The sequence below is a fragment of the Xenopus tropicalis genome, chromosome 4 (genome assembly GCF_000004195.4).
Source record: "Xenopus tropicalis strain Nigerian chromosome 4, UCB_Xtro_10.0, whole genome shotgun sequence".
NCBI classification, from domain to species: Eukaryota; Metazoa; Chordata; class Amphibia; order Anura; family Pipidae; genus Xenopus; species Xenopus tropicalis.
In genome coordinates this window covers 97,305,534-97,333,000 of record NC_030680.2, presented here as the reverse complement: position 1 = coordinate 97,333,000, position 27,467 = coordinate 97,305,534, and the positions used below count along the sequence as shown (strand labels likewise).

General features: G+C 37.3%; 2 protein-coding genes across 2 annotated transcripts; both read left to right on the top strand.

Annotated features, from left to right (window-relative positions):
- Positions 1 to 1,447: 1,447 nt before the first annotated feature.
- Positions 1,448 to 3,024, top strand: LOC100490175 (paramyosin-like). Its single transcript, XM_002931459.4, has one exon. It carries the CDS (start codon positions 1,503 to 1,505, stop codon positions 2,241 to 2,243), a length of 741 nt encoding a protein of 246 aa, XP_002931505.1. The 5' UTR covers positions 1,448 to 1,502; the 3' UTR covers positions 2,244 to 3,024.
- Positions 3,025 to 11,725: 8,701 nt separating this feature from the next.
- Positions 11,726 to 26,696, top strand: ndc1 (NDC1 transmembrane nucleoporin). Its single transcript, NM_001016813.2, is given in 18 exon segments — positions 11,726 to 11,750; positions 12,122 to 12,242; positions 14,762 to 14,863; positions 16,393 to 16,567; positions 17,228 to 17,369; positions 17,879 to 17,987; positions 19,647 to 19,698; positions 19,873 to 20,005; positions 20,538 to 20,630; positions 20,729 to 20,810; positions 20,920 to 21,081; positions 22,232 to 22,474; positions 22,587 to 22,702; positions 23,278 to 23,328; positions 23,961 to 24,024; positions 24,590 to 24,690; positions 25,389 to 25,549; positions 25,687 to 26,696. Coding segments are annotated over 18 exon segments (1,995 nt in total). The 5' UTR covers position 11,726; the 3' UTR covers positions 25,751 to 26,696.
- The last annotated feature ends 771 nt before the right edge of the window (positions 26,697 to 27,467 follow it).

Sequence of the window (27,467 nt, the reverse complement as noted above, 5' to 3'; positions counted from 1 at the left end):
ATGACTTCCTCCTGGTGCCCCGAGTGCAATGCCTCAGACCCACAGCAAGGGGAGACACAACCTCAAAATTCAAAATTAGAACAGCACCAGCATGCACTCATCATTCATGTGATACCACACGAAATGCGTCATGTTTTTACCATTAATAAAGATTTTTGAAAAAATTTTCATCCGCTGTCCTGGAGTCCGATGAGTGCATGCTGGTGCTGTTCTTTTTTTTTTTTACAGTTTAATTATTACAGAGAAACGAAAATCATTTTTAAATATCTCATTTATTTGAATAAAATGGAGTCTATGGGAAATGGTCTCTCCGTAATTTGGAGCTTTCTGGATAAAGAGTTTCCAGATAAAGGATCCATACCTGTGCTTGTGTATATATACTGTATATATATATAGCTTGAGAAGCTCCAAGCGTGGCCATTGTATGTCCTTGTATGTCCTCCCTCTCTAATGTTATGTCTTGCTCAGTAAATACAGTAATTAAAATTTTTAAAAATGATTTCCTTTTTCTTTGTGATAATAAAACAGACCATTGTACTTGATGCCAATAAAGGTATAATTAATCCTTACTGGAGGAAAAAAAGCCTATTGGGTTTATTCAGTGTTTAAATGATTTTTAGCAGACTTAAGTTATGGAGATCCAAATTACGGAAAGATCTCTTATCCAGAAAACCCCAGGTCTCGAGCATTCTGGATAACAGGTCCCATGCCTGTATTGTGCTTTTATTTGTCATACTCTGTAAGTGTCTTGCTTCTATATCTTAAAATCAAAGTGTTGACTTTGAAAATACACCTCTGCAACTGTTATTCATATTCCAGCTTTGTCAGTAGAAAGTGTAAAGGACCGGATTCCCTTTTGCCTCTTTGCACTGCACCTTAGGTTTTGGTTACAATAATAGGTGAAATGGGCTCATTAGCACTAGGTGCAGGAAAACAACTGCAAGTGCTTTATGTATAGTGTTTTGATGCATGCAAAGTTGAGAATAATTTTAAGCCTAGTGCTGCATTTGATAATAGCAAATTTGGTTACTGGCTTCATTTCAGCCTTTCTGTTTTGGGCATCCTTCTCATGGTACAGATACCCATCTGAGATAGAGTGCAACGCATTCATCTTGAAGTCATGTTTTTCTTGGGTACATTCAGCTTCTGTTGGCTGACTTTAAAGAGAAAAACTAGCATCATGCTTGCCTTGATATAATTTCCTTTCCAGGCTTTTCGCTGAAGCATTATGTCCTTTTAGAGGTGTTTAACTATTTTTTTTACCCAGACTTGTAAGTCTTTAAGCTAAAGCAATTTGAAGTCAAATAAAGGAGTCAGATCATTTTGACTGGATCATTTTTACTGTGGTTGGCACTGTAGCTTTAGTGAGGCTAAATTTACAAAGGCTAAATTGTACCTAACCCTTTAGAGGAACTGCATATAAACAAATATATTTGTTTTTCAGAACCTCTTCGGAAGCTAGTCTTCCAGAGCTGCCAAGGCACCCTCTAGCAAAGCCGTACATGACATCATATGAAATAAGCAGGTTTCTACAGAAATGCCAAAAGGAAAGAGATGAAGCATATCGTAGAGAGGAGTCAGCTAGGGACAAGCTAAAGCGGCTTGAAATCTCCATGCGTTCCCAGATACAAGAACTGAAAACAAAGCTGAAAGAGGTAACTAATGAAAACAAAGCTCTAAACAAAGCAGTAAAGAAGCTGCGTTTAGATTTAGGTCTGGAAGGGAACCCAAAATTCAAAGGTAAAATGACCAAAGATATCATCAAAGAGTTGCAGGACAAGGAGGAACAGTGCTCTCGACTGAAAGAGGACAATCATTCACTCTCTGTGCAACTCAAAGGAATGATCCCTGTTATAACTCAGACCCAAAAGCAAAAAGTGGAGGTAGAGAAACAACTGCAAAACATAGAGAGAAAAATGCAAGAGCTACAAAATGAAAACATTCATACGTCACAGCTTCTGCAGGACACTCAAAGAGAGAGGGATGAATTTGAAAAGGCCTATATTATGCTAAAAAAATCTATTGAGGAGGCAAAGCAGCATATTAATCGCTCAGTGCAGACCACAACTTCCATCCCTGTCAACATGCAAAGCAGTTACAAACGGATGCCCCGGGACACACCCAGTTCACAATCATTTCAAGCAGTCCTAGAGAGGAGGAAGATCTCCCTGGACCCTCCATCCCATTCAGCTTCTGCAGATGGAAGTGCACATAAGCCATACTTTAGCACAGCACACAGTTAGAACCAAGCACGGATGATAACATCTTGGAATAAGTATAGTTAGTAATATTTTAAAGCATTTGTAAACTCTAGATACAGCATGTAAAATGTTTTGCATTCAAATTAGTGGTCTATGGAACCATTTTACAACTGCAAGTATAAAGGCTCATTTACTCACACAAAAATGGACACAGTTGTTGCAAGCATTGAGGTCATACTTTACATTAAAGGTACTCACTGGGGGCATTTTCAGGGTTCCCACTGAAGGCTGCATCAATAAGTGCAGGAGATCTGCACCTAAAGAATCAAGAGCAGACACAGATTTTTATGTCGATTACTGAAAATGAGGTATCCAAATTTTTTTAGTTTAACTGCTTCCAATTCATCAAAAAGCTCATGCTCAGTTGCAGACATTTTGATTCTTTGAGTGCAACTCTCACTAGAAAGTACTAGAATTGTGGGAAAGAGGCACTGTATTGTAGGTAAAATATGGCGAACTGCATCAGAAACTGCACTTTTGTACTTTATAGTCATTTTTGGCACCTCATAAATGTGTTTTTACATAGTGTTTCTGTAGAGCTACAAAACACTGCATTTACCATGTATACACATGTATGCCATTTGTGTTTATGTAGGAATTGTGGTATTCTTTGTTTATTGATTGTTTATTTCCTAATTTGTGTTACCATTGTTGCAGTGCTGCTTCCTGTTACTATCAACTTAAAAAGTGTCTTTTTACTGCAGTTAAATTTTTTTACTTATACGTTATGAGTTTATCTAGGAGAAATAAATGATGAAGATGATCATACCTGGCCTTATTATTATCTTTGGCTCACTAGCTGCCTTGTAGTGCTGTGCATACTTTTTTGTGTGTGTAAAAAACACTCAAGTATAGTGCAAAATTCCATTTCCAGAATAATTTTTCATTTTGAACAATGACATTTTTCAAGCACGACACCAGCATCTGAAACATGACTGGCATATCCAAAAGGCTCATTTATAACAGGGATGCGCTGTGCAAAGTCTCCAGAACTGTTACCATCTCAGCCCTTTGCAAGCAATTTACAACTTAGTACAGTAACTAGCCCTCAGGGTGCTGCAGTGAGCCCTTTAACTAGGGGGACGATTTTTGATTGCTTGAGCAATCATAAAGGAGTGAGTAAAGGAACTTGTGTAGTTTCAGGGAAAAATAAACTCGTTTGTTGAGGTATTTTTCATTGAGTGAGCTTTCTTAAATAAGAAAAGGTTTGGCATCTAATAGGTGCAAACTTTTCATTATTTATTTTGCTAGGGGAAAAATACCTCAACCAACAAGGCTTTTTCCCCAAAACCCAGCGAGTTTCTTAACTCATGCAGGGTTTAATTAAATCCACCCCTAAATCTTGCATTAAAGTAAATTGTAATATCAGGGATCAGCTAGGTTTCTTAGTCATGATTTAGTTATGCCTAACTAAAAGGCCAGGATGGGGGGGGGGAAGAACAAAAGAATTACAGAACACTGGCTTACCAAGTTCTGATCTGAAAATATTTTTGTCCTGTGCCATAAGCATTGAATTGTGCTCCATTCATAAATAACCCATGGTATCTGTTCCAAGCAACCTGGGAACCGATGGTATAATCTGTATTAATATGGTGTTGAAGTAATTTTTGTATGATAAACAAGCAATGTTCAAAAAAAAAAGTTTAACTGAGAGCTAAATTACTTGATTACATCAAATATAACCACATGAAATCTAAAAGATCAAAATGCAGCAATACAGGTTTTAAGCTTTAGGGCCTTTAAGTCAGTGATTCCATTTACTGTTTATGTCCTGTAAGCTTACGAAGGTAAGAAAATGATCAGTTGTTGACTTAAGGGATAAGTGCATGGTAGCTTTGACAATAATAATCAGTCCTGTAGCATTAGCTTCTATGACAGACAAACCTAATTTTCTGCTTTATATTTGGTGACGGCTTAGCTTCTTCACAGCTGTTTAGATCACACTGTTAGTGACACCTCTAACAAAATCCACTATGGTGACCAAGCCCTGATTTGTGATGAGGCCACAAAGGCCTAGGCCTAAGGCGACACAAATTTGGGGGCGGCATGCTGCCCAAGCCGCAAAGAAATTTTGCTCACATACGGAGCAATGGGGACCTCTTCCCACTGCTCTGTATGTGAGTTTAAATGGCTGCACAAATGCGCATGTGTCCAGGGGTGGCACATGTGCATGGGGGGGGCGAATGGGGCAATCTCGGGGCACCCATGTAACAAATCTGGCGCTGATGGTGAGAACAATAAAGTTGTGGATCATTACAGAGATGCTGAACCTTTAGGCTGGTGCAATAATTCAGGTGCAATAATTCATGCATGTGCATGTGGTAGAGGTCTGATTTATTTAACACTGGCCAAATTTGCCCCAGGCAGTAATTCACAGCAACCAATCAAATTCTTGCATTCATTATCTTACCTGCAGTGGCAGAAAAAAATCTAATCACTGACTGGTTGTTATGGGTTACTGCACAGGTAAAAATCTGCCCAATGTTGCTAAATGGGTCACATCCATGGCTGATCTTATAACCTCCCACATGGTTGCAAACTGTAACCACTGCAAAATTTAAGAAGGCAATTAAATGGCTAGCCCCTACGTAACCTCAGACCCTTCAACAAGGTTAGTGCACAGTGGGGTTTGGGTAGCCTCCTTTATGGAGCACAAGGACCTGCCCCTAGTGTGCTATGTGCATGGTGGTTTGTGTAATGTTGTCCCATCAATTCTGCTACACCTTGCACAGAGCCATCACAATTTGCACCTGTTATTTTAAAATTTGCACCATGCCTCACATCAGTAAATAAGCCCTTGTAAGTCTGTTGTGGTGTAGCAGTACCATCTTCTGGAATGCTGTCTTTTAATACCATGGTTACAACAAAAATATAACCAAATCTAGCCTACAGGTCAATGGGGCCTTTTGTTCTTGCACTGTTCCCTATGGCCACACCTTTTAAATAATTTTTAGACTCCCTTAAAATGCACAAAATGGCCTTTATTAAAAAACAAAACAAAAAAAAACACAACCGAATCATGCACTGATACTTGAAATAAACTACAAGGCTGATTTAAATACTTTCATTTAAAAAAAATGACAATACTAGGGATGCACTGAATCGGTTCGGGATTCAGACAATTTCAGCAGGACTTGGATTTGGCCAAAATTCACACTTCTGGCCGAACCAAATACAAACCCTTAAAATCACGTGACTTTTTGTCACATAAACACAAAAATTGAAAATGTTTTGCAGCGCACTTAGCGCACAGTTGTATTTGATCCTTCCTTGTCTTAATTTACATATGCAAATTGGGATTCAGATTTGGTTCCGTATTCGGTCAAATCTTTCGCAAAAGACTCAGGGTTTGGCCAGATCCTAAAATAGTGGATTCAGTGCATCCCTAAACAATACTAGGATTTAGCCATTTTTTTTTTAGAACTGTCTGAATTGTTAATCCATACATGGGATCTGCATCACTGATTTGGATTGTTAATAGTGATCCGTGCCTGTAATAATTATTATGGATTATTTCACAATTCATATTTTTATTTATCCAAAGATTATCAGGTGAAGGGAGGGTACTCTACAACTCTCAAATCCACAAATAAACATGAATTTCCTCAAGAAAGAATCTCTCAATCCTTTAGGCATCAATGGAATACAAGCAATAAAATACAGTTTTTAACTTGGCACATACTGTAAATAAGATTTTCTAAGTTGCCTGGCCTATTATTTTACGTGACGCCTGATGCTGAAGGGTTCTGAGGTCTTGATTTTCATTCTGGCAGTGTCTTCTCTCCCACCCTCTCTATTTACTAATACAAATTAGGCTTTGTTTTATACAGGTTAAGCATAGATCATATTCCATTTAAACCCGCCCATTTGCCAGTAATAGGTATAATATTGTTAGGGATTGCCTGCTATGGACATTGATGTGTCTTAGCCCAACCTTACATGTAGGTGTTACTGCACACATACGGGCCCATTCATTAAAGTCCAATGAGTACAAATGATAATTTGTATTTTTACCCCTTGTCTATTCCTCTTACAGAAGGCAAATTCCTATGGCAAGCAAACGTACTGAACTCAAAATACCCAATCCTAAGTTTTATATAAAATGACAGAAACAATTATACCTAACATAGAAAGATACATACGAAACATAATACTTAACTGTGCATACATATACTGTAAATATGCATATATAAATGTTTATTTCAAACTCTGTCCTGCGAGGATACCAAAATGTCACCTGTCACTCCACATTATTCAAGGTTATATTTATACATTTACCCATAACTGTTAGTAGCTAGAGGGTATTGTTAAGCCTAGCTAACTGTTATAAGCACTGTATGAATTCTAACAGTGCCTCATAGCATTTACATTAATAGACACTTTTATTAGCTTTTCTTTTTTGTTTGTGGATTTCCACAGATTAGTTTCTCAAACATCTGCCCTCATGTTTCTAGAGACTATTTTTACATTATGTGGCAGATTAATAAAAGATTGACCCGAATGTCCAGGTATGGTAACATACTAGCAGCTATCTGAATGGTGCCATAATGGATCATGTAAATTAATGTTTAGGGAAGTATATGCAATGTATCTCGATTGAACAGACATTTGTGTATCATAAATCATTAATCTGTTTCCATATTCCTTTTGTTTCAGATGTACCCTTAACCCCTCTAGATTGTAAGCTGTTGTTTGTTAAATTATTTTAAGATTTCTGTTCTTTGGAAATTCATATAAAGGACAGCATAATTTGATGGCGCTATATAAATAAACGATGATGATAATGAATCTCTTAATTGCAGGTTTTCTTATACCCTGCAGATATGCAAGGACTACACCATAATATTATGCCATAACATATTGCTACCATAAATATTATCTGGTGAAAATATTTAGATAGAGTGGCCCTTATTATATTGACATTATGCAGTTATTATTGTGCATATAAAACCCTTCCATTTTGATAACAGTGGCCCTGTAATTGCTCCTTGATATTCCAACTGCTCCAGGTATAAAACAGTTACCTATTGCAGCCCACCTTATTATCAGTATGTTTTAGGGATTAGTGGAAGCCTTGAAGGCAACCTGCTGTTCTCTTATTATGTTTACTTATGAAAGACATATCTGCATTTTTCCAAATTTAAAATTCTTTGTCAGCAGAAATTGGACATGTGAATCATGCTTCTCTCTTTGTCCCACGGCCCGCAAGGGAGTACATAAGGATTAAACTGTGACATGCATTTAATCATTCATATTATTTCCCCAGACACAGACATATGCACAAAGGAATCAAGTGTTAGAATAAAATTATATCTCCTGTATTTAATCTGCCCTAACAAGAAAATGTTTCTTCAGTTCTTCATTTCTCACTGATTTTCTTTTTCTCTCTATCAATAAGACAGCACCTTGTACAGGTATAGGATATGATCCAGAATCCATGGGTCCTGGGGTTTTCTGCATATTGGATCGATCCATAATTTGGATCACCAGACCTTAAGTCTACTAAAAACTATTTAAATATTAAATAAAACAGATTTCCCACCAATATGGATTAATGCCGCTTGGTTAGGATCAAGTACAAGGTACTGTGTTACTATTACAGAGAAAAAGGAAATATATTATAATTATTTGCTTATAATGAGTCAATGAGAGATGGCCTTCTTGTAATTAGGAGCTTTCTGGATAACGGGTTTCCAGATAACGGATCTTATACTTGACCTTATACCAGCATAAATACATGTTGATAACATGTCCTTCATATTACAGAAAGACGCTTGAACACCCCCAGGTATCAAGATGTTCCATAACAGATTCCAAACTACTATTCATAGTAAGAATAATAAACATTTTTCAGTGGTTTATATATTGGCCCATAACAACCAAAAAAGTGTAAAATGATTAACTAAGAAATAATTATTTCTCTTGGCGGCAAAACAATCCTATTGGATTTATTTAATGTTTAAATTATTTTTTAGTAGACTTAGGTGATTTATCAACATTCGAGTTTAATTTTTTTCACGATTCAAGTTTTTTTGCGTTAAAAAACTCAAATTTGAATTATTGTTCAAGAACTCGAGTGTCTGGTATTTATTACGTACACAATACACCGAAAACTTGAATGTGAAACTTCCATCTAAAAGCTTACACATTTCTATAGAAGTCAGTGGGAGTTATCCTAGACAAACAAAGTCATATTTTCATTTCTAAATAGTCGAGTTTTTGAGTTTTATTCAAGTTTGTAAACTTGTAAAGTAGAGGTATTCAAGTTTTTTTATTCAAACGGGTTTACCACACTAATAATAAGCGAGCACTTAATATGCAAGTTTATTCCAGGGATGTGAAAACCAGGGAGTGGAAACTAGCAACTGTTACTTAAAATGGGGCAGTTCATAACAATGGATATAGAATACAATAAAAATGAAAGCTATATCAGCAGCCTTTTCTTTTGATACCCAAGACAAATTGCTCCAGGGAGCAGAAATTCTAGAGCATGTAATTTTCTATAAAATGATAATTTTATGGTTATTCCTTTTTTTGCATGTGTAAAACCAAAGCTAAGGATTAAAAGAAATCTGTACATTTAGATAGTTGCATCTTATCATATATATTGCTATGCATTTAAATCTATTTACTTTATGTGAAAATACATGTGAAAAAGACATGAAAGGGAGAAAAAGCTGCAACGATAACAGTCAACATATTCTTGCTTATAAAGGAGGAAAAGTGCCATAATGCAGGTGTGTAAAGACCAACAAATAGTGAAAAATCCAGTCCCCGTCTTACCTGCAATGAAGAGACAAAGGTACTGTCACTCATTTAAAGATTTCACTAGACAGTGTACATTTGTGAGTGTATCAGTTTTAACTGTACCTGTACATGTATGAGCTTGAACTGAGGTATGGCATTCAGAAGCATTTGCAGTGAAACTTTTTTATTTTCTCAAATAAACTGACTTTTTAACTGTGAAGACAACCTCTGAATTAAACCTTTGGCCTGGTTTCACAGTATAATCATGACTGGAAATGTCCCAAACATCTTTAATTTTATATGGTATGGTACATCAGCTAGAACCCTTTTTTAAAAGACATGTAAACCCTACATTTTCCTACCATGTATATACGTTAGGCACATCTCTCTCACCCAATCCACACCATTTGTACTACATATATCCCCTCCATTCACTAGCAGCCCACAAAACTGCCAAACAAATAGCAGTTTTCACCTGGTGGTCATTTTCCCTCTCACACATTATCAGCGACATTTACATTTGCACTTCATTGCACACATGCAGCGATGTCACAGAAAACCCCTTTAAGCCACACCCTTACATACTCCCCAACCATTCTGCCTTTAATGGGACAGTCTCACTTTCTACAGCACTACCCACTGTCCCGGATAGTTGCTTGAATGTCCCGTAATGCACAGTCCCCTGAGCTAAAACTGTGATATCATGGCTGCACCGGTTAAAACAGAAAGAATGCGGTGTGAACACTGCTGCTTAAAAATTAAACCGACCCGGCTGGATTTATTGCTACTGCTGCCCTCTGCTCTGCTCCGGCTCCCTCTCCCCTGCCGCCAATGTGCATGTTACTTAGCGATGTTACCTCTCACTCTGACCTTATTACTGATTCTCTATCAGTCTCCAGTTCATTGCCATTACCTCCCTACCCAATTATTTATAACCTTTAGGTCAACACTGATAAAAAGTATTGCCTTCCCATCTTGTACACATGCTCACAGTACCAGACTCTTTCCCTAGCGCCACCTTGACAATACACTATATCACCATTAAATGCTGAGGGCCAAAATATAGCTTAATATGCTTGTGCCACACTGAGTCTGTCATGAAATGCTGGGGGACTCTCACATGAAATGCTTATGGCCCCAATATGTCTTGAGATGTGGGAACCACTGTGTCTCTCTAAAAATCTAGTGCATCTGACGCTGCTATTCCAACCATGGAGAAAAGCTGTTTTTTTAAAATAGGCGTGGTATTTTATAGGTGTGACCAATAAGTGTCCACACACACAAAAATAAAAAAAAAATGGGGCGCTACATGCAGGAACTCTAGTTGTCCCTCTTTGTGATTTTCAAATGTTGGGAGGTATGCATACCCCCCAACTGTCCCAATTTTCGCGGGACAGCCCCGGTTTTTATAGCACATCCCACTGTTCCGGGTAGTTCAATGAATGTCCCGCATTTCCGTAATAGATTACTGAAATGTGGGACATTCATTGAACTATCCAGCACAGCGGGTCTGCTGCTTTACTTCTTATGCCACTCCTTGTGCAGCACGACAGGCCCTTTTATAAGGTTGCGCCTTGTGCGTACGTGTGACGTCATTACACACAGGGCGCTACTTTATAAAAAGGCTTGTCACCCCAGCATAAAAAGCAAAGCAGCAGAAGAAGCTGTAGTACCTAAGGGGGTCTCCTGTCTCTGGGGGCACTGTGTATGGGGGGTACGGTCTATGGGGGCATTGTGTATGGGGGGATACTTTCTATGGGGGCACTGTTTGTAGGCTACTGTCTATTGGGTCAATTGGGGGCACTGTCTATGTGGGGTACTGTCTATGGGAGCATTTTCTATGGGGGGTGCTGTCTTTGGGGCACTTTCTATGGGGGGTACTGTCTATGGGGGGCACTGTCTATTGGGCCATTGGGGGCACTGTGTATGGGGGGGCAAAACTAGTACATAGTTATAACTGACTACCTTCTCTCTATATTTGTATTTTATATGTAGTTGCTATAGTTTTCCTTAGGTAGTACAGTATGAGGGTATAGCACAATTGCGTCTAATCCCGCCATTTCAACTATATAAAAGGAGTATTTTTTTTAAATGGGGTGTGGTAATTTAGGTGTGGCCACAAAAGTGGGCGTGGTCAAAAAACCCTTTTTGTCTCTCTTTTCATTTTTCAAATGTTGGGAGGTATGGGTATGCCCTTGTTCTCCTGGCCCCACCACTGTCTCCTGACAGCTCTGCACTGACCCAAATGCATGTTGGATAATGGATCTTTAGAGTATCATAGCTCCCTCTCAGACTGTGGACTCATGTCTGTGTTAAAATTGCACTCTACAGTTTGCACTGTATTTTAATCTGTGCACAATGTGCATAATCTTGTACCAAAAATTACTAAAGCTGTCATATGAATGCAGCAGAAAAGTCGATAGGAAGTAGAGGAAGTCAGATAAGTGACGCATGATGACGAACAGAAATGAAGGATAGGGAATGTAAAAGATATCCGAAATATCGTAAGGTGGACTCGCGTTTGTTGCGATTATGTTCTAAAACGGACACCGTAGCCGAGGACCCGAGCGCTGTGTACATTCAAAATAGGCAAGCCGAAGGCAGCCTTCTGGAACTCTTTCGTGGGCATTTCTGTCAGGCAATGTATTGGCAGCCTCTAGCTGGGTCCTTTTTCTGTTTTGTCGCGCAGGGATTTTGAATGGGAGAAGCGGCAGCGACATGACCATGCTCCGAGAGAGACAGGTAACTTGGAAAAGTCAGATTGTCTGGAATTACAGAACCTGCGCTCTTTATTCTCCTGTGTTTGCGGACTTTATGCAAAGCTTAACCCAATCCATACTGTTTATAGTAAATGGCAGCAGTTCAGAAATAATATCAGCGCTAAAATACTTATAACTTAGTGCTTCCACGTCAACAAGTTATCTAGTGACATTTCCTGCAGATTGCCAAGGGGCATGAGCCCACATCATTATTGGTAAACTGCTAGTCTCTATGTTTAGGAAGTTTTTCATTTATTTTATGGAATTAACAAACTAGAGTGGATATGAATATTAATGACATATGTGTATGATCATGTTCTGCACAAGCATCTTATTTACGCCATTTATTTGCAGGTTCTCCGGTGGCGAGTGGCCGCCAGCCTTGCTTGGTCAGTCATACTTCTGCCTGTGTGCTGTGTCGTCTTTATTGTCCTTAGCCAGATACAAATTTTACATCCCATACAATGGCTTACAGGTAAAGTTTCCAAAAAAAGGATTACATAGAGACATTAAAGTCATGCACGTTTAAAACATTTGTGTATTTCATAACACCAAAAATGACATGGTGTTTGCATAGCATTTTCTATCTACTGAATGCAAAAATTAGTTATTTGATGTGTGAGTTTTTTTGGATTGTATTTGCTTCTTTACAGAAGAACATTTTGATCTATTGTATATTAACGAACACAGAGATTTCAACCACCCCTATGTCATAAAGGAGATGATGATCCCACCATTTTTTTTTAGTAGGTCTAAATTCTTTTTCACACTAAGGGGAAGACTTATCAAAATGTGAGATTCGAGCTCACCACAGAAAAAAAATATTTTCACTAATACTTACATACACTATATGTCCAAAAGTATTCAGACACATCTTGTAAAATGTTATTTTCAGTTCTTAAAGTGGACCTGTCACCCAGACATAAAAAGCTGTATAATAAAAGTCCTTTTCAAATTAAACATGAAACAAAAATTCCTTTTTATATTAACGCATTCAAACCCATTATAAATGCATTTAAAAATCCCAGCTGTCAATCATATATCTATGCCTTAGGCATGAGGCGGGGCATACAATTACTTAAACTTTCCATTCAGTACTCCCATTCCCCCTACAGTGATCGCTTCCTTGTTCCTTTCTCGCCGCATGCGCAGTAGAGTGAAAAGCCGAACTTTGAACAGAGAAGTCGGCGTTTCACTCTACTGCGCATGCGATTGTCCAAGACAATTGGCTGCAGCGCGAATAGGAAGGAGGAAGCGCTCTCGACAGGTACCCCGGGCTGGTGCTTTTATTCTCCTAACAGGGGCACCAGCCCCGGGGTACAAGGTAAGCGATTTAAGGCACTTGGGGGTTCCTAACATTTTGGCACCCCCAAGTGACTTACCCTTTCCTTGTCCTTTAAGGGGCGAATAGCTGCATACAAGTCTAACCTCATCCTGCACAATGCTAATGCTTTTAAGCATGTTCACAAGCATTAGGAATAGTGCTTCACCACCTGGAAGTATTGATATGGGTTTTGCAGAAGTCAGTTGAACAAAGACCCCTGAAAGTGTAACATGGACTGAAATGTACAGTGGAGATGTATGTTTGTATGTATATCTTTATTTATAAAGCGCTACTTATGTATGAAGCGCTGTACAGTAGAATACATTAATACAAACAGGCGGTTATTAAGATAATAGATAAATACAAAGTTTAACAATAAATACAAGATACAGTTGCAATGAGTTAAGAGTCAAAGACACAAAAGGATGGAGGTCCCAGCCCCGTAGAGCTTACAAACTATATGAGATACTTCAGTCTCTGACAGTGCGACTTTGCCTACTCAGTCACTGCCTGTTCTAGGCCTTGCCATTCTTTTTGATTGCTCTAGGAGCTTTAATGTTGCATCTTGAACAGCTATAATATTAACAGATAACAGAGTACTGTCATATCTAGTATAAGCTTAAAAAACATTGTTTTTTTTTATAAATAAATTCCTGAATCTGGCAATATATTTTCAATGCAATTTATGCCACTTTAAACCTCCCTAACATCTAGAGCAGGGATCCCCAACCTTTCTTACTCGTGAGCCACAGTCAAATGTAAAAAGACTTGGAGAGCAACACAAGCACCATAAAAGTTCATGGAGGTGCCAAATAAGGGCTATGATTGACTATTAGGTTCCTCTGTGCACACTATCAGCTTACAGGGGGCTTTATTTGGTAGGAAATCTTGTTTTTATTCAATCAAAACTTGCCCCCAAGTCAGGAATTCAAAATAACTACCTGGTTTGGGGGAACTGAGAGCAACATCCAAGGGGTTGGGGAGCAACATGTTGCCCCTGAGCCACTGGTTGGGGATCGCTGATCTAGAGCTACCTGATCCAGAAAAAGGCAATTAGAAATGGCAATTAGATCAGTTTAGTTATATTGCTAGGTATAGCGTAGCTAAATAAATAATAGCATGAAAAGTTATACAGGTATCCAAAAACTCATTATCCAGAAAGCTCCGAATTACACAAAACCTGTCTCCCATAGACTCCATTTTAATCAAATAATTCAGAATTTTAAAACTGATTTCCTTTTTCTCTGTAATAATAAAACAGTATCTTGTAATTGATCCCAGCTAAGATATAATTAATCCTTACTGGATGCAAAACAATCCTATTGGGTTTAATTCATGTTTTATTGATTTTTTAATTGACTTAATGTATGGAGATCCAAATTACGGAAAGACCCCTTTATCCGGAATACCCTTGGTCCCGAGCATTCTGGATAACTGGTCCTATACCTGTACTATTTAGAATTTACAAGGCAAATAGCTTGTTGCCTATATGTATAAATACAGTTCATCTTGCAATGTTCTTAAGGTTTTAATTATTTGGTATCTATTTCATTATTTTAATATTTGTGTTTATCATTTGAAGCCACATAGATCTTTACCTGGTATGGAATTTGCATACTTTTGCTGTTTTTTTTCCTCATTGACCTGTGACTTGTTTTTGTGTTATGCAGATTCCATCAGTGATCTTACGAGCAGTTACACAATCTTCTGTCTCTTGTTAATAAGTGCCATCTTGGGACTGCAATGTACTTTTCTTATGGAGTATTACACAGGTGAGCTGGATAATAGTGTTTTGCTCTAGAACTTGAATTTGAGGCACAGTATAAATTAAACCATGGGGACAATTTACTAACAAACTGTTTTTTTTTTCCCGACTTGAATTTTTAAAATTTACTATACGTCAAAAGGGCTTAAATTCCAAATCTGACAATTCACCGTCTGAAACTCGCCGAGATCATGTATATGTCAATGGCAGATGTCGCTTAATTTTCCTGGAAGATCCTTTTTTTTTTTTTTCTCGAAACTTTAGAGTTTTTGGATTTTTTACGCTGGTTTTTGCCTGGCAGTTTGGAAAAGTTGCAGTTTTGGAGCGACCACTCGAAAAATTCTAGTTTTTTTTTTTTTGCGACTTTTTCTTTCACAGACTTTTCCTATCAGATTTTTTTAGTAAATGTTAGACATTCGAGGGGATGAGTTTAGTCGAGTTTGAAAAAAAAAAAAAAAAAATAGAAATTAGAATAGTTTAGTAAATGTGCTTCCATTTCTTGTGTTTTAAAAAAATTGAAAAAGTTTGCAGATATTTTACAGTATACATTTCAAGGTTAGTATAGGACAAACAGTTTTAGGATAGTTGTGTACTCAACAGAATCCTTCTGAATAGCTGCTTTTTCTCTTAATGTCATACAACACATATACTTTATACGGGTATAAAAGCAAATTCTGTTGTGCTCTTATAACAAATGGATTGCATTAGATTAAAAAAAACAATAGAATAAAAAGTCAAATGATTGCTAGGCATCATTGGGGTGGATTTATTACCATTAGGATTTTCTTGGTTTTATCTCTTTTTAAAACCATTACTAAACTCATTTCCACAAATGGCAGTCATTTGCTAAAAAATTCAGATTGAAAAAGCACGAATGGAAAAAGTGCAAAAGCCGCAACGTTTTCGACTTGTCACATGAAAACCACAACTTTTTCGTGTAGTTGCACAAAAGCCAGCGTAAAAAAATGCTAAAACCATGGAGCAAAGAAAGATCTTTGTAAAAGGGACATCTGCCATTGACTTGCTGAGGTGTTTTTGCAAAAGTAAAGGTAATGTGTAAGATGGTTAAATGGTAACATTTGGGTGAAAAAATAATCCAAGCCTGTACTTCTTGGTATCGAAAGTAGTCTGAAGGGTCAGTATATCCCATTGTTTAAAATATGTTTTGCCTATTTTAATTAAGGATTTTCCCTGTTAAAACAGGGAAGTTTTATACTAGCATCCTGGTTTCTTGCAAGCAGTTGTGAGAGTAAGAGAAGTTAGTTAATTGAATTACCAGTGCACAGATTAACAATCCTAATCTGTAAACATAAGCAACATAGGGAATAGATGGAGACACACAGAGCTCATTCTCTCTATTCTCAGTTACTGGAAGAAGGGTTGGACCATATATAAACAAAGCAATAATCTGTTTTTAAAAATTAAGCATAAGTAGAATGCATTTTCAGTTGTATTTAGTTTGTTGATTTTAAAAAAAGAAATGGCACTGGAGTTTCTAAATTTGCTGTCTGCAAGTGAAACCTTACTGTTTTTCAGTGGTGCCGTCTATTCCCTGCTCTCGACTGGCCCTTATTGGAAACACTCTCCTTCCGCATCGTATTGTGCACTCTTTAGCTCATGTTGTCATGGGGGTGCTGGCCTCCTGGTGCTGTGCTGTTATGAGCAAAGGGAAATATCAGCTTATAGTTGTTTCCTGCACTTCCCTACCAAGGTGAGGATATTTTCATTGACTAAAATAAGACAAATGTATATGTTATTAGTTTTGATTTTATGTGCTTTTGTAGTACAGGTATAGGAGCTATTATCTGAAAATATGCCATTTGTCATACTGTAACTTTTAAACGAGCATCTTTATTTTAGACAGATTAAATAATTTTGCGTCATCGTACATATCAGTTACAATTTTGTTATCGTTTTTGTCTTACATTTGCGTCTTATAAACAATATGTATTAATGGATAATATCTGGCTTAACCTTAATATGCATTTTGAAGGCAAAAAATCTGCTGAGCATTGTGCTACATGTTATAATAGATTTCAGCTAGAATGGGAAGTTTGAGAACAAACTTCATGTTTGTTTGAAAAACTATGTCACTGGATGAAATCTGATTGGCTATTGTTGACTCCACCCAGTTTTTCTAACCCTGGACCATAGTTATATAGTAAGAACCACTGCAAAGTTTGGGGACCCTGGTTTTAATAGTGTCTGAATGGCAGCAATTTAAATTTCCAGCTTGGAGCTGTGGGCAATAATCTAACTGGTAGCAGCTCCAGCAAAAAAAACCCAAACCTTTTAATTAGTTTATTTTGGCTTAATGGCAGTAAAATTATTTTAACCAGTCTTTTTTCTATTCTGTTCTATTTTGCTTTAGTGAGGATGAGTCTGACAAACCTTCTCTTTGCCTCAATGAGAGTCATCTCTTTCAGTTATTGTGTGGTGCTTTCTTTGGCTATTGTTACAGTCTCCAGTATTTTGTTCACAACATGAACTATTTGTCCTTCCCATCAATACAGGTAAGCATGTCAGTTTTGTTTTCAAAAGTTTATTTTCAAAAGCAGAAAAGAAGTCAGTATATTATAATTATTTCAAGATGGTGCTAGTGATTTTTGTACATTATGTGCATTTAACTTTTAGTATGCAGCATTCTAAGTTTTCACTTGAGCTCCATTTTAGCTTTTCTGTAACTTTCATCTCTAAGTGCTACATGTTTTTTTTTAATCCAGCTTTCCCCTGTTTGTAGCCACGTTTTAATGACCCTAACAGCCTGGGGCCAATTAGGTTTGTGCCTAATGTGTTTTATGGGTATGGCACAGTGTTATTGGATGTTTTTAATGTAATGTTCCCAGTCCATAGGTATCTGACAGCTGATAATAAGTGCTGATTGCTGTGAGAATCCTATATGGCATTGGTGAAAAGTATATTTATAAATTATAGATTAGATATTTTTAGTTTCAAAGTATGTTGAGGCTAAATAGAGTTACAGAAATTGTATATAATCAATAAATACTTTTTTTTTTTTAAGCAATACAAGTATCTGCAGTTTAGAAGATGTCTACCACTTATTATAAAGCAGAGCAGTTTCCAGTCTCTGTACTTCACTCGCAACTATGCCATTCTCTACTATTTATTTGGTAAGTCTTGTGTTTTTGGTAAAGTCATTTAAAATATACATTTCAGTGATTAAAGGGACACTGTCAGCAGCAAATTGTGCCCAAAAACAATTTAAAATGTTTAGAAAATATGATTTCATTGAGGTTTCACAAGTGAAAAATGTTTACATTTTTTTATTTGTATTTGCAAAGGGAGTGAGTGACAGGGGTCCTCCACCCAAAAAAACTGTAATCTTAAGCAACATTCCAGTTTCCAGTAGTTTAACATTTTCAGTGGATTTTAAAGCTATTGTGGTTGTAAATATAATTAATTTAAAAGCAGTTTTTTTCAATTCCTATTGAAAATGTTTAATAGCTAATGGAAAGTTGCTTCAAATTACAGTTTAATAGATTGAAGGGATAGGTTTATTTTATTCTTTAATACTGAATTTATCAGTGGTTGCTTAGCTCCTTTTGTTTGCCCTTGGTTCTGACTTTTTGAAACATTGTAGTACAAACAGACCTATAAGGGTAACAAAACATGTGGTGTTTTCTTATGACAAAACAACGTTGCTTGCTTTTATGGGCGCTGAGAATTGTTGTCATTAAAACCCTAAAATTGTGTGAAAAAATGTATAAAGGCATTTTTGGGTGACTCAGTCTGTGCTTCACCTGCAATGATTCTCAGCACCCACAATAACAAGGAATTTTCTGCAGAATTGTTGCTGTGACATAATGTCTGTCATTATTCTAAAGAGAGATGCAAGGCTGTTAACATTGTTTCAGTGCAAAAGGAGATAAATACTACTTTCAACTGCTGACAACTTTAAAACAAATTATTGTATTTTGAAATGTTGCTTAGAATTATATATTTATTTTTTTAGGCAAAATTATATTTTAGGTTTACATATCCTTTAAAGGAGAAGGAAATGGTACTAAATAGTTAAGCCCTATCTAGAGGCATACCTCAAGTCCTGTCATTGGTGCCTTGAAGTCTCCCCATATTCCCCCCATATTTCAGAAGCGGTTAAAAAAAAAAAAAAGTAAAGGAAATACCCATCATACCATGCTCCTGGACCAAGGCCAAGACCAGTGTACATGCACACTTGCCAGGACCATTGGGAAGTGCATGTGCATTATACATATATATATATTTGTGAGCGCACTTTCATACACCAGAGCAGGAGTGCTCTCCCACAAAATTTGTGTACGGCCCGCCCTCTTGTGCCGTTATGGTAATGTGCAAAACACATAAGGGGCATATGGACCGCTCAGCCAGCAAGCGCTCATATCTAGGGGGAGGCTTGAGATATGCCCATTTAGTGAAATGGTGCCATGTTTATTACATTTAAATACTGAAAATGGCGGCCACAAGGAAGATAAAAAAGCAATATCTCCAAAAGCAGACGGTAGGAGAGGTCTTAACTTTAACCCTTTCCTTCTCCTTTAAATATGCTTCCAATATTTGTGTCTTATTTTCTGAACTAATACAAGTTCCTGCACAGTACAAACAAATTTCACCTTTAAATTTATTTTTAGTATTATGTAGAAAGTGACATTGGGACCATATGCAACTGGTGATTTTTTTGCAGATTTTACTAAATGTTAATATGAAAGCGAAACACGCATTTAAAGAGTTATAGTTTTACATTCTCAAGTATATACTATGAAGACCTTAATGACGCTACGTTTCGTTTTTAGGCAACATTCCACGAACATGGATCCAAACTGCACTAAACCTTCACATTGACAGGTAAATATTACATCATAGGCTGCATTGGCAAATCTTTTGACTTACAGTAATAAAAACTAGTTACTAGAGTTTCATTCAGTATTGGTTTTTGCCATACCTATTTAACACTTCAGAATGTTATTTGTGTTTGCACAATGAAATCAGTAACCTGATTATTGCTTTGCTGCTACGCAGGCAGCAGCCCTCACTTGACACACTAAGGGGACTCTTGAATCTGACAGTCTTTTACCAGATATGGTTGTCTGGCACTTTTCTGCTTTCCGCTTGGTACATGGTCTGGATTTTCTTCAGAATTTATACAACAGAGGTCAGTAGTGAATCACTGAATTCCTTCAGTACTGCTGGAAGATACTGATGAATTTGTAAGTTTCACAGATGCATTATAATGTCCCAGGCATTTTCTAGATCAAATAAAGCTGGTCAGTTAAAATTGCTTCCTGAACAAGAACACCGTTTTCTGATTCAGTAATATTTGCTTATTTTGACCGTGTAACAAAGTTGGAACTATCCTCTATTCTTCACTCCTTCCCCAGAAATGAACGGTGCCAGTAAGAGCTTGCTGGGGATGCACAATTTCCCCATTGCTATACCTTTCACTAAGCTCTGGTAAAATATATTACAATTTGGAAAACGGAACCATCAGAATGATCTACATAGGTCATTCAAAACATTGAAGACAAATTAATCTAATAAGATTTGAACAACAGTTTACCTTGTTTTTGGATGGCAACATATATGCATCAGCATACAACCCTATGTAATGTGATCTGGAGATATAATTTTGTACAGTTGGAAGGTAATGGTGACAGTGGTCGTAACACTTAACTGTCTTCTTTCAGGCTCGTATCTTCCCTGTACAGACCTCCTTTGCTGAAGAAGCAGAAAAATGCCTTCCATTCATTTTGAGTAGTAATACACTTCCTCTTGTAAAGGTACAAAGGAAAAATATATTTTTTTCTATTGCTGTTTTATATTATTATTGTGCCGTAAAATATATCAATATATCCCTTTTTTTTATTGTCTTATTTAGTATTTGGCCATGCAAGATCTTGTGTTGCTCTCTCAGTATTCACCATCTAGACGACAGGAAGTGTTTAGCCTGAGCCAGCCAGGTATCATACTGCTATGCAATATGAAGATGATGCCAGAGTGGGGTGCATATGTTCTTCTACATGTGATAGTTATTGGTATCTTATCATTCTTTGCATTATTTCTAAATAGGTGGGCATCCACACAACTGGACTGCAATCTCCAAAGAATGTTTGAACTTACTGAGCAGTTTGACATCCAGATTAATTGCTCATCAGGAAGCTGCTGCAAGTAATGGACGGATGAAAGTCCCATCCTCCCCTAAGCAGACTAGAAAGTCCTCAAGCAGCTCAGGTACTTTAGGTCACTGCCTTCTTCAAAACACTTAATTGGTATAGTAAGGAGCAATAGGTGTGATTGGTGATTCCTTTGGAACCCTAAGTAGTCCCTTCATCGTCTAAAACTACTAAAGCCAATTCACATCTATATTATAATGGAAAAATAAAAGAGGTAAGTAAAAAAAAAAAAAAAATAAACCAAAAACGTATTCTGGCTATTACCAACATGTCTGTTTTAGATGTTGATTGGCATTTTTGTGGTAAGCAGCTATATTAATTTCATATCATGATGATTTTATATAAAACATTGTGTTTTTTTAAACATACCTTTTTGCCTGATTCATCCTTTCATTTTAATATCGGTGTACATTGGCTTTTGTATGATGTACTACCGGTTGAACTGCCTTTGCACCTCTACTTTTTGTCTTTTTGATAGTCCTTCAATCATTTCTCTGCAGTGTGATATACAAAATATGGGTAACGTATCACAATCTGCCAGCACCGCCTCGGGTCCTAGCTGCCTGAGGCGGCCAAGTTGATGCCTTCCCCCCGTTTAGCTTTTTCACATCAGAGGGGGGCCTGCATCGCTAGTGCAGAGAGCGCAATAGATTATTATTTTTAATAATATCTTTTTAATGATAATTTAAAAATCGTAATTTCGGCTCTTTGTTACCAGGAGTGTCTTTTTGCCTCCCTTGGTAACTTGCCAGGCACTTCTGCCTGCATCCGAAACATCCACTATTGGATACTTATTCTGTCTACAGCAATGATCTCCAACCAGTGGCTTGCAAGCAGCATGTTGCTCACCAACCCCTTGATGTTGCCCCCAGGGATCCCAAAGCAGGTGTTATTTTTTACATTTCTGGCTTGAAGGCAAGTTTTGGAGGCACAAAGATCATATGTACTGCCAAACAAAGCCTCCTGAAGTCTGCCATTCCACACTGGGCCAATAAATAACAGCCCTTATCGGAAACCCCCTAGAAACTTTTTTCATGCTTGTGTTGCTCCCCAACTTTTTTTTTTTTTTTAATAGTTATATGTTGTTCATGGGTAAAAAGGACTGGGGACCCCTGGTCTACAGTACAAAACCAGATTTCAAACAACTAATTAAAATGCTATTATGTACTCTGTCTTGTGTACCTAAAATGTACTACTTGTGATTTAAGGTACATCTCTTATTGAAGACTCAGCTGAGCAAACTCAGAAGTTAAGTACCGTTCCTAGAATAGGTATCCCCTCTCTACTAAAGACTACCTCTCTAAAATCCTCATTGGACACTGGAAGTCCATTTACACCTCCCGGAGTTAAACGAATGTCTGAATCTCTGGACCCAAATACCCCATGGCACGACTCTGTCCAAAGTCCCCACATCATGAGAAGGAGTGCAAAGCTGTGGACATCAGATTCTAGTGAGATTTGTTCATTCAAATAATATACATATCTTACTATAAACTGACATCAATCTTAGATTTTCTTTGCTGTGTGAGAAGTGTGGCACATATTTGTACTGTATCTTTTTAGGTGTTCAGAAAAATGGCTCTGAGGTTTCCAATCTTTCCCCAGTAACGCTTAGCCCTGTATGTAATGGTGCAAAACAGGGAATCTTCTCTACATGGTTCCAGCACAAGCTTGATCAGGTAAGTGTTACATGTGAAAGATAAATTCATCAGACTCTGTTTAACAAACATGCAGGCAAAGCTACTATTGCATATAGTCAAAACATTGGGGGATTTATTATAAATTGTATATTTACTGTATACAGTGGATATAAAAAGTCTACATACCCAAAAAGACTGAGTGCTGTAATAAAATCAAAAGGCGCTTCAACAAAGTATTAGTTTAAGGGTGTGCACACTTATGCAACCACATTATTTTAGTTTTTTTGGTTTTCTTCACTCCACCTAAAAGATTTGTTTGTTTTTCAATTGAGTGGTACAGTTTATAGGTCACATTAAAGGTGGAAAAAGTTCTGAAATGATTTATCTTTCTCATTTTTGTACAGCACAGGAACCTGACATTTTACATGGGGTGTGTAGACTTTTTATATCCACTGTATTTATTTTGGGTGCTACTTTTAAATCCTACTACTATTACTATTAAATAAAGAAAACGGTTTTACAATTTCATCATTATTTGCTCTTTTACTCAGGATGTAACTTCTCAATCTACAAGCTTTTTCCATCCACTGTTTTCTAAACCATTTATCTCCTAGATCAAAAACTTCTTGTCAAAGAGAGGTCTGATTATGTACCTGTTTAGTAAGGTAAGCATATGGAGCATTAGTAGTGGTTTGTGTGTAGGAAGAACTTACAGGAGTAGTTTTTTAACATGTAGTTTTGATGGGTTTCATGTTTGATGTTCATGGGTCATTTTTAAAGTTTACTATTTGCATATAAAGTATTACATTTTACATGTGATAGAATGGCCTATTCTTAGCAACTTTTTATAGTTTTTAAATTGTCTTCCTGTTCTGCCTAATTTAAACTTTCAGAAGGAAGGGGGGGGGGGCACTGCCCAAATAATATATTGCTCTGTGAGGCTACACTATTGTTATCTTTCTTTAACATATCTTTCTGTTCAAGCCCTCTCTTATTCATCTTCAAGTCTTTCATTCACACTACTGCCTGGTTGTTAGGGTTGACTGGACCACAGCAACCAAATAGTTGGTAAAATCCAAAACTGGAGAGCTGCTGAACAAATACCTAAATAATAACCATAAAAAATGAAGACCAATTGCCTCAGAATAGCAATGTAGTATTATTTATCTCAGATCCTATGTGCATGTTGAAATCTTACTTTCTTTGACAATGCAAAACTGTGAGTTCAGATATTGTGGGAAAATGACTTTGCAATTTAAGTAATATATATGACCAAGTCTATATATTTACTTTTTAGCATCCAGAGGCTTCTAGTGAGGATGTATTTGCAGATGCACAGATTCATATTTGGGCACTGGAAGGTGAGTCACAAATAAGGACATGTTGTACATTGCTCTGTAGGTGCTATAAGTTTTCCAATGGCTTTTCTGACTCTTCTGTCAGGTTTGAATAGTCCTGCATAATAATATGTTGTTTGCCTGAGGTCCAGACTATCAGAGCAGCCCAATTTCATTGCTCTAAATTAGCGGATCTTTATATGTATGCATAACTATAGGCATCAGATAATTCACAAGATTGATTGGATTTTTAGTGAATACGTCTAAATTAAAACCTAGTTTTTATAAATTTAATTAGCAAAACCCAAGTGCTTAAACACACAACAATAGCCTTTCCATTTTGGGCTTAAAAAGACATGTACTAAAGGTGAAAGGCAGTTGCTGTTAAATTTACAGAATGGTAGCATCAGTGGCTTTCAGTATTTCTCTGTTGATGGAAAAATGAGAGATGTTGAATCCAATTTATTAACTGATCTTGCGGTATTCCTGTCATTACAGATGAGCATCCTTATTGGTATGCTTACAATATTCACCTACAAAAAAAATCACGTATCAGTCATTAATCACGTTGCCTTCCTTGCTATTTCAGCATTATCTCACCTCGTGGCTGCCTCCTTCTCAGAAGACAGAATGGGAGTAGTACAGACCTCTCTTTCTGCTGTACTTGCAACTTTCTTTACTTTGCAGGAGGTGAGAAGGCAAACCGTGCCAATAGCTTGTTGTTTTATTCTCTATCGTTCAGTAATTTTGATAAATTCTTTAGTTATTATCAAACAGAAAATTGTGAATATTCCTCCACAGATAATACAATAATCCCATATAAACATAATTATTTAATTTATCTTGCAATCCAATATAAGACATATGCTGTTTTTGTTGGGGCAGTCAAATCAGAAAAAGGGAGGTGAAGGTACATGGGAAGTTATTTTATTTCCTAAATGATCTAAAAAAGAACAGGTCTTCAACTTTGTTTGTTTAAGTCACAGGTGACCTACAGGTAACCGCCAACATAAAGGATATAATCTTGAGTGAAGTATAAGGGCATGATTCCTAAGTTAATTCAAAAGTTTGAGCCAGTTTTGAGTTTCAGCCAAATACTGAACCGAACCCTAATTTGCATATGCAAATGAGTATAGGGAAGACTCAAAGACAATTTTCAACTTCTGTACTTTATGTGACAAAAAGTCTCCTGATTTTAAGGATTCAGTTTCGCTTTAGTCAGGAGTGTAGATTTGGCTGAATCCTGCTGAAAAAGGCAGAATCTTGGCCGTATCCCAAACCGGATTTGCTGCATCCCTAGTAATTGCACTGTGCTCTTTAGTGGGTTGACTCTGATTAACAGAATTGTCCACACACTGTAGAATCTGTGTTATTTTTTGTATTTCCAGGCTGTAGAAAAACATTTTAAACTCCCCCATGCATCCAGCAAACCAGTGAGAAACCCTGGTAGTTTACTGGACTCTTCCTACAAGACCCTGAGGTTTTCACTTCGAGCTGCTTTAAAAACAGCAATCTACAGGATAACCACAACATTTGGAGAACACTTACAGTAAGTAACTGCAGCTTGTATCTCTACATGGTGTCTGTAAAAGCATTCATCTTAAGATGAGTTGAGTTATAGCAGAGATTTACTGTCCATATTAAAGGGGATCTAAAGGAAATTAAGTGTTTTACATTTTCCAACAGTGCTGTTCCTGTCTCATCCGAGCATCAGAAAAAGCTTCAGCAATTTCTCGACTTCAAAGAATAAAGTTGGATTCCAAGTTTTGTTTGGCACTTTCCTGCTCTTGTGACTAATCAGGGCATAACAAATTCAACTAGAGACCTTGGGAGAAGACAAACCAGAAATTGGTAAACCGCAGTACATGTGAAAGGTGGTTCTGGTCTATTTGATGAAAATACAAAAAGAAGGTCACACGCACTGTTGCTTTAATGTAATTGCTTCAATCAGAAAAAAAATACTTTAAAGTTACAATGCTGTATGTTAAAGGCCACGTTCTGTCCTCTGCTGCTATTTACTTTTCTAGAAGGTGTTAGTATTAAGGTTAGATGCAATTTCAGCTTTTTGGTTTTTTTTCATATTTAACTAAATTGATAATGTATCAATCTAATTGTGCCATGACCACACTTTTCTGAAAATAAATATCCCAGGCACTTCATTGTAAATTAGTAGAAGCAACTTAATTACCAAAAATGGGTCATTGACTGTACTTGTTGATCACCATTAAGAACAGGCATATATTAGGGGGTTGTTAAAAGTGCGCAGTCCGTATATTTTTCAGACAGCCTAGCACATACAAGCAGCGTTATACTACTACTTTACTAACGCCTTTATAAACTCAGGTTAGAGTTAAACTGTGAGTTCAGCTAAGCCATCACGCCTAGAAATGTTTTCCTCTTATTTTTGGTTGCACATATGATGTGAAAGATTTGGTTACCCAAATGTTTTGGCTGAAAAATGTTTAGCAACTGGCCTAATGAAGGGCTTGCACCTCACTTAGTAGTATGTGCACTAAGGGATGCTAAGCTGTGTATGTGCTATTTATCAAACCCACTTTGTATGGATGTAGGTCTGTTTTTAGTGGAATCTATATCTGTTCTCTTTTCAGCTCTATTTTTCTCTTATTTCTTTCTCTTTTTCATCTTTGTTCTGTGTTTTGTATATGTGAATTTTTAATAAAGTGCAATCACCAGAATGCATTTAATTTTAATATTTATCAGGGAAACACTGTTCTTTTTAAGTCCTACAGGCCTGCACAAATGTATCAGAAATAGTGGATAACAGGTATGTGCAGGTTTGGACTGGACCAGAGGTGTGGGGGGCCCCTGGGGTGGCAGCCCCTCACATCCCAGTCCAACCCTGGTTCTGTGCCTCCTTTTCAGTATTGCTAGAAGCAGCTTGAGACCTGGTTATAGTATAGGAACATCCTATGTAAAATTAAATAGAAACTTCAGTTGCATTACCTGAACTGCTATTATATATATTTCTCTGGTTTCCTCATACTCGGTACAACCCAGGATAGCCCATCCCATTACCCTTGTTAATTATTAAGTACTTCTCCAGTACGCTTTGCTATTCCACCATCAAATCTGCTCCAAAAAGCACCCCTGTAATGGGGTATTCCTCCATGCTGGCTCAGTGCCTTTGGCGGGGGCAGGGAAACCCATCCAGTACCTCATATGGCTTTAGTAAACCCTGCTTCTGTGGCCCTACCAGCATTATCTAAAAAGCTTCCAGCAGCCCCAGTCCAGTCCCTAATTTTTAGGAGCAGGTGGGGGGACTGCACCTCCCTATGGTTAGCTTCAGCGCTCGAGCAGTGCAGTTCCTGATGAGCACCGCCATTTCGTTGACAGGTGGAAACGAGGTCCAGAGGCATCCAGCTTTTTCAAAGGCTATCTCCAGCACGCAGCCCTGCAGTAGCTGCTGGCCTTCTGCAAAGTGGGCTGTTTGTAAGGAGGGCTGCTCT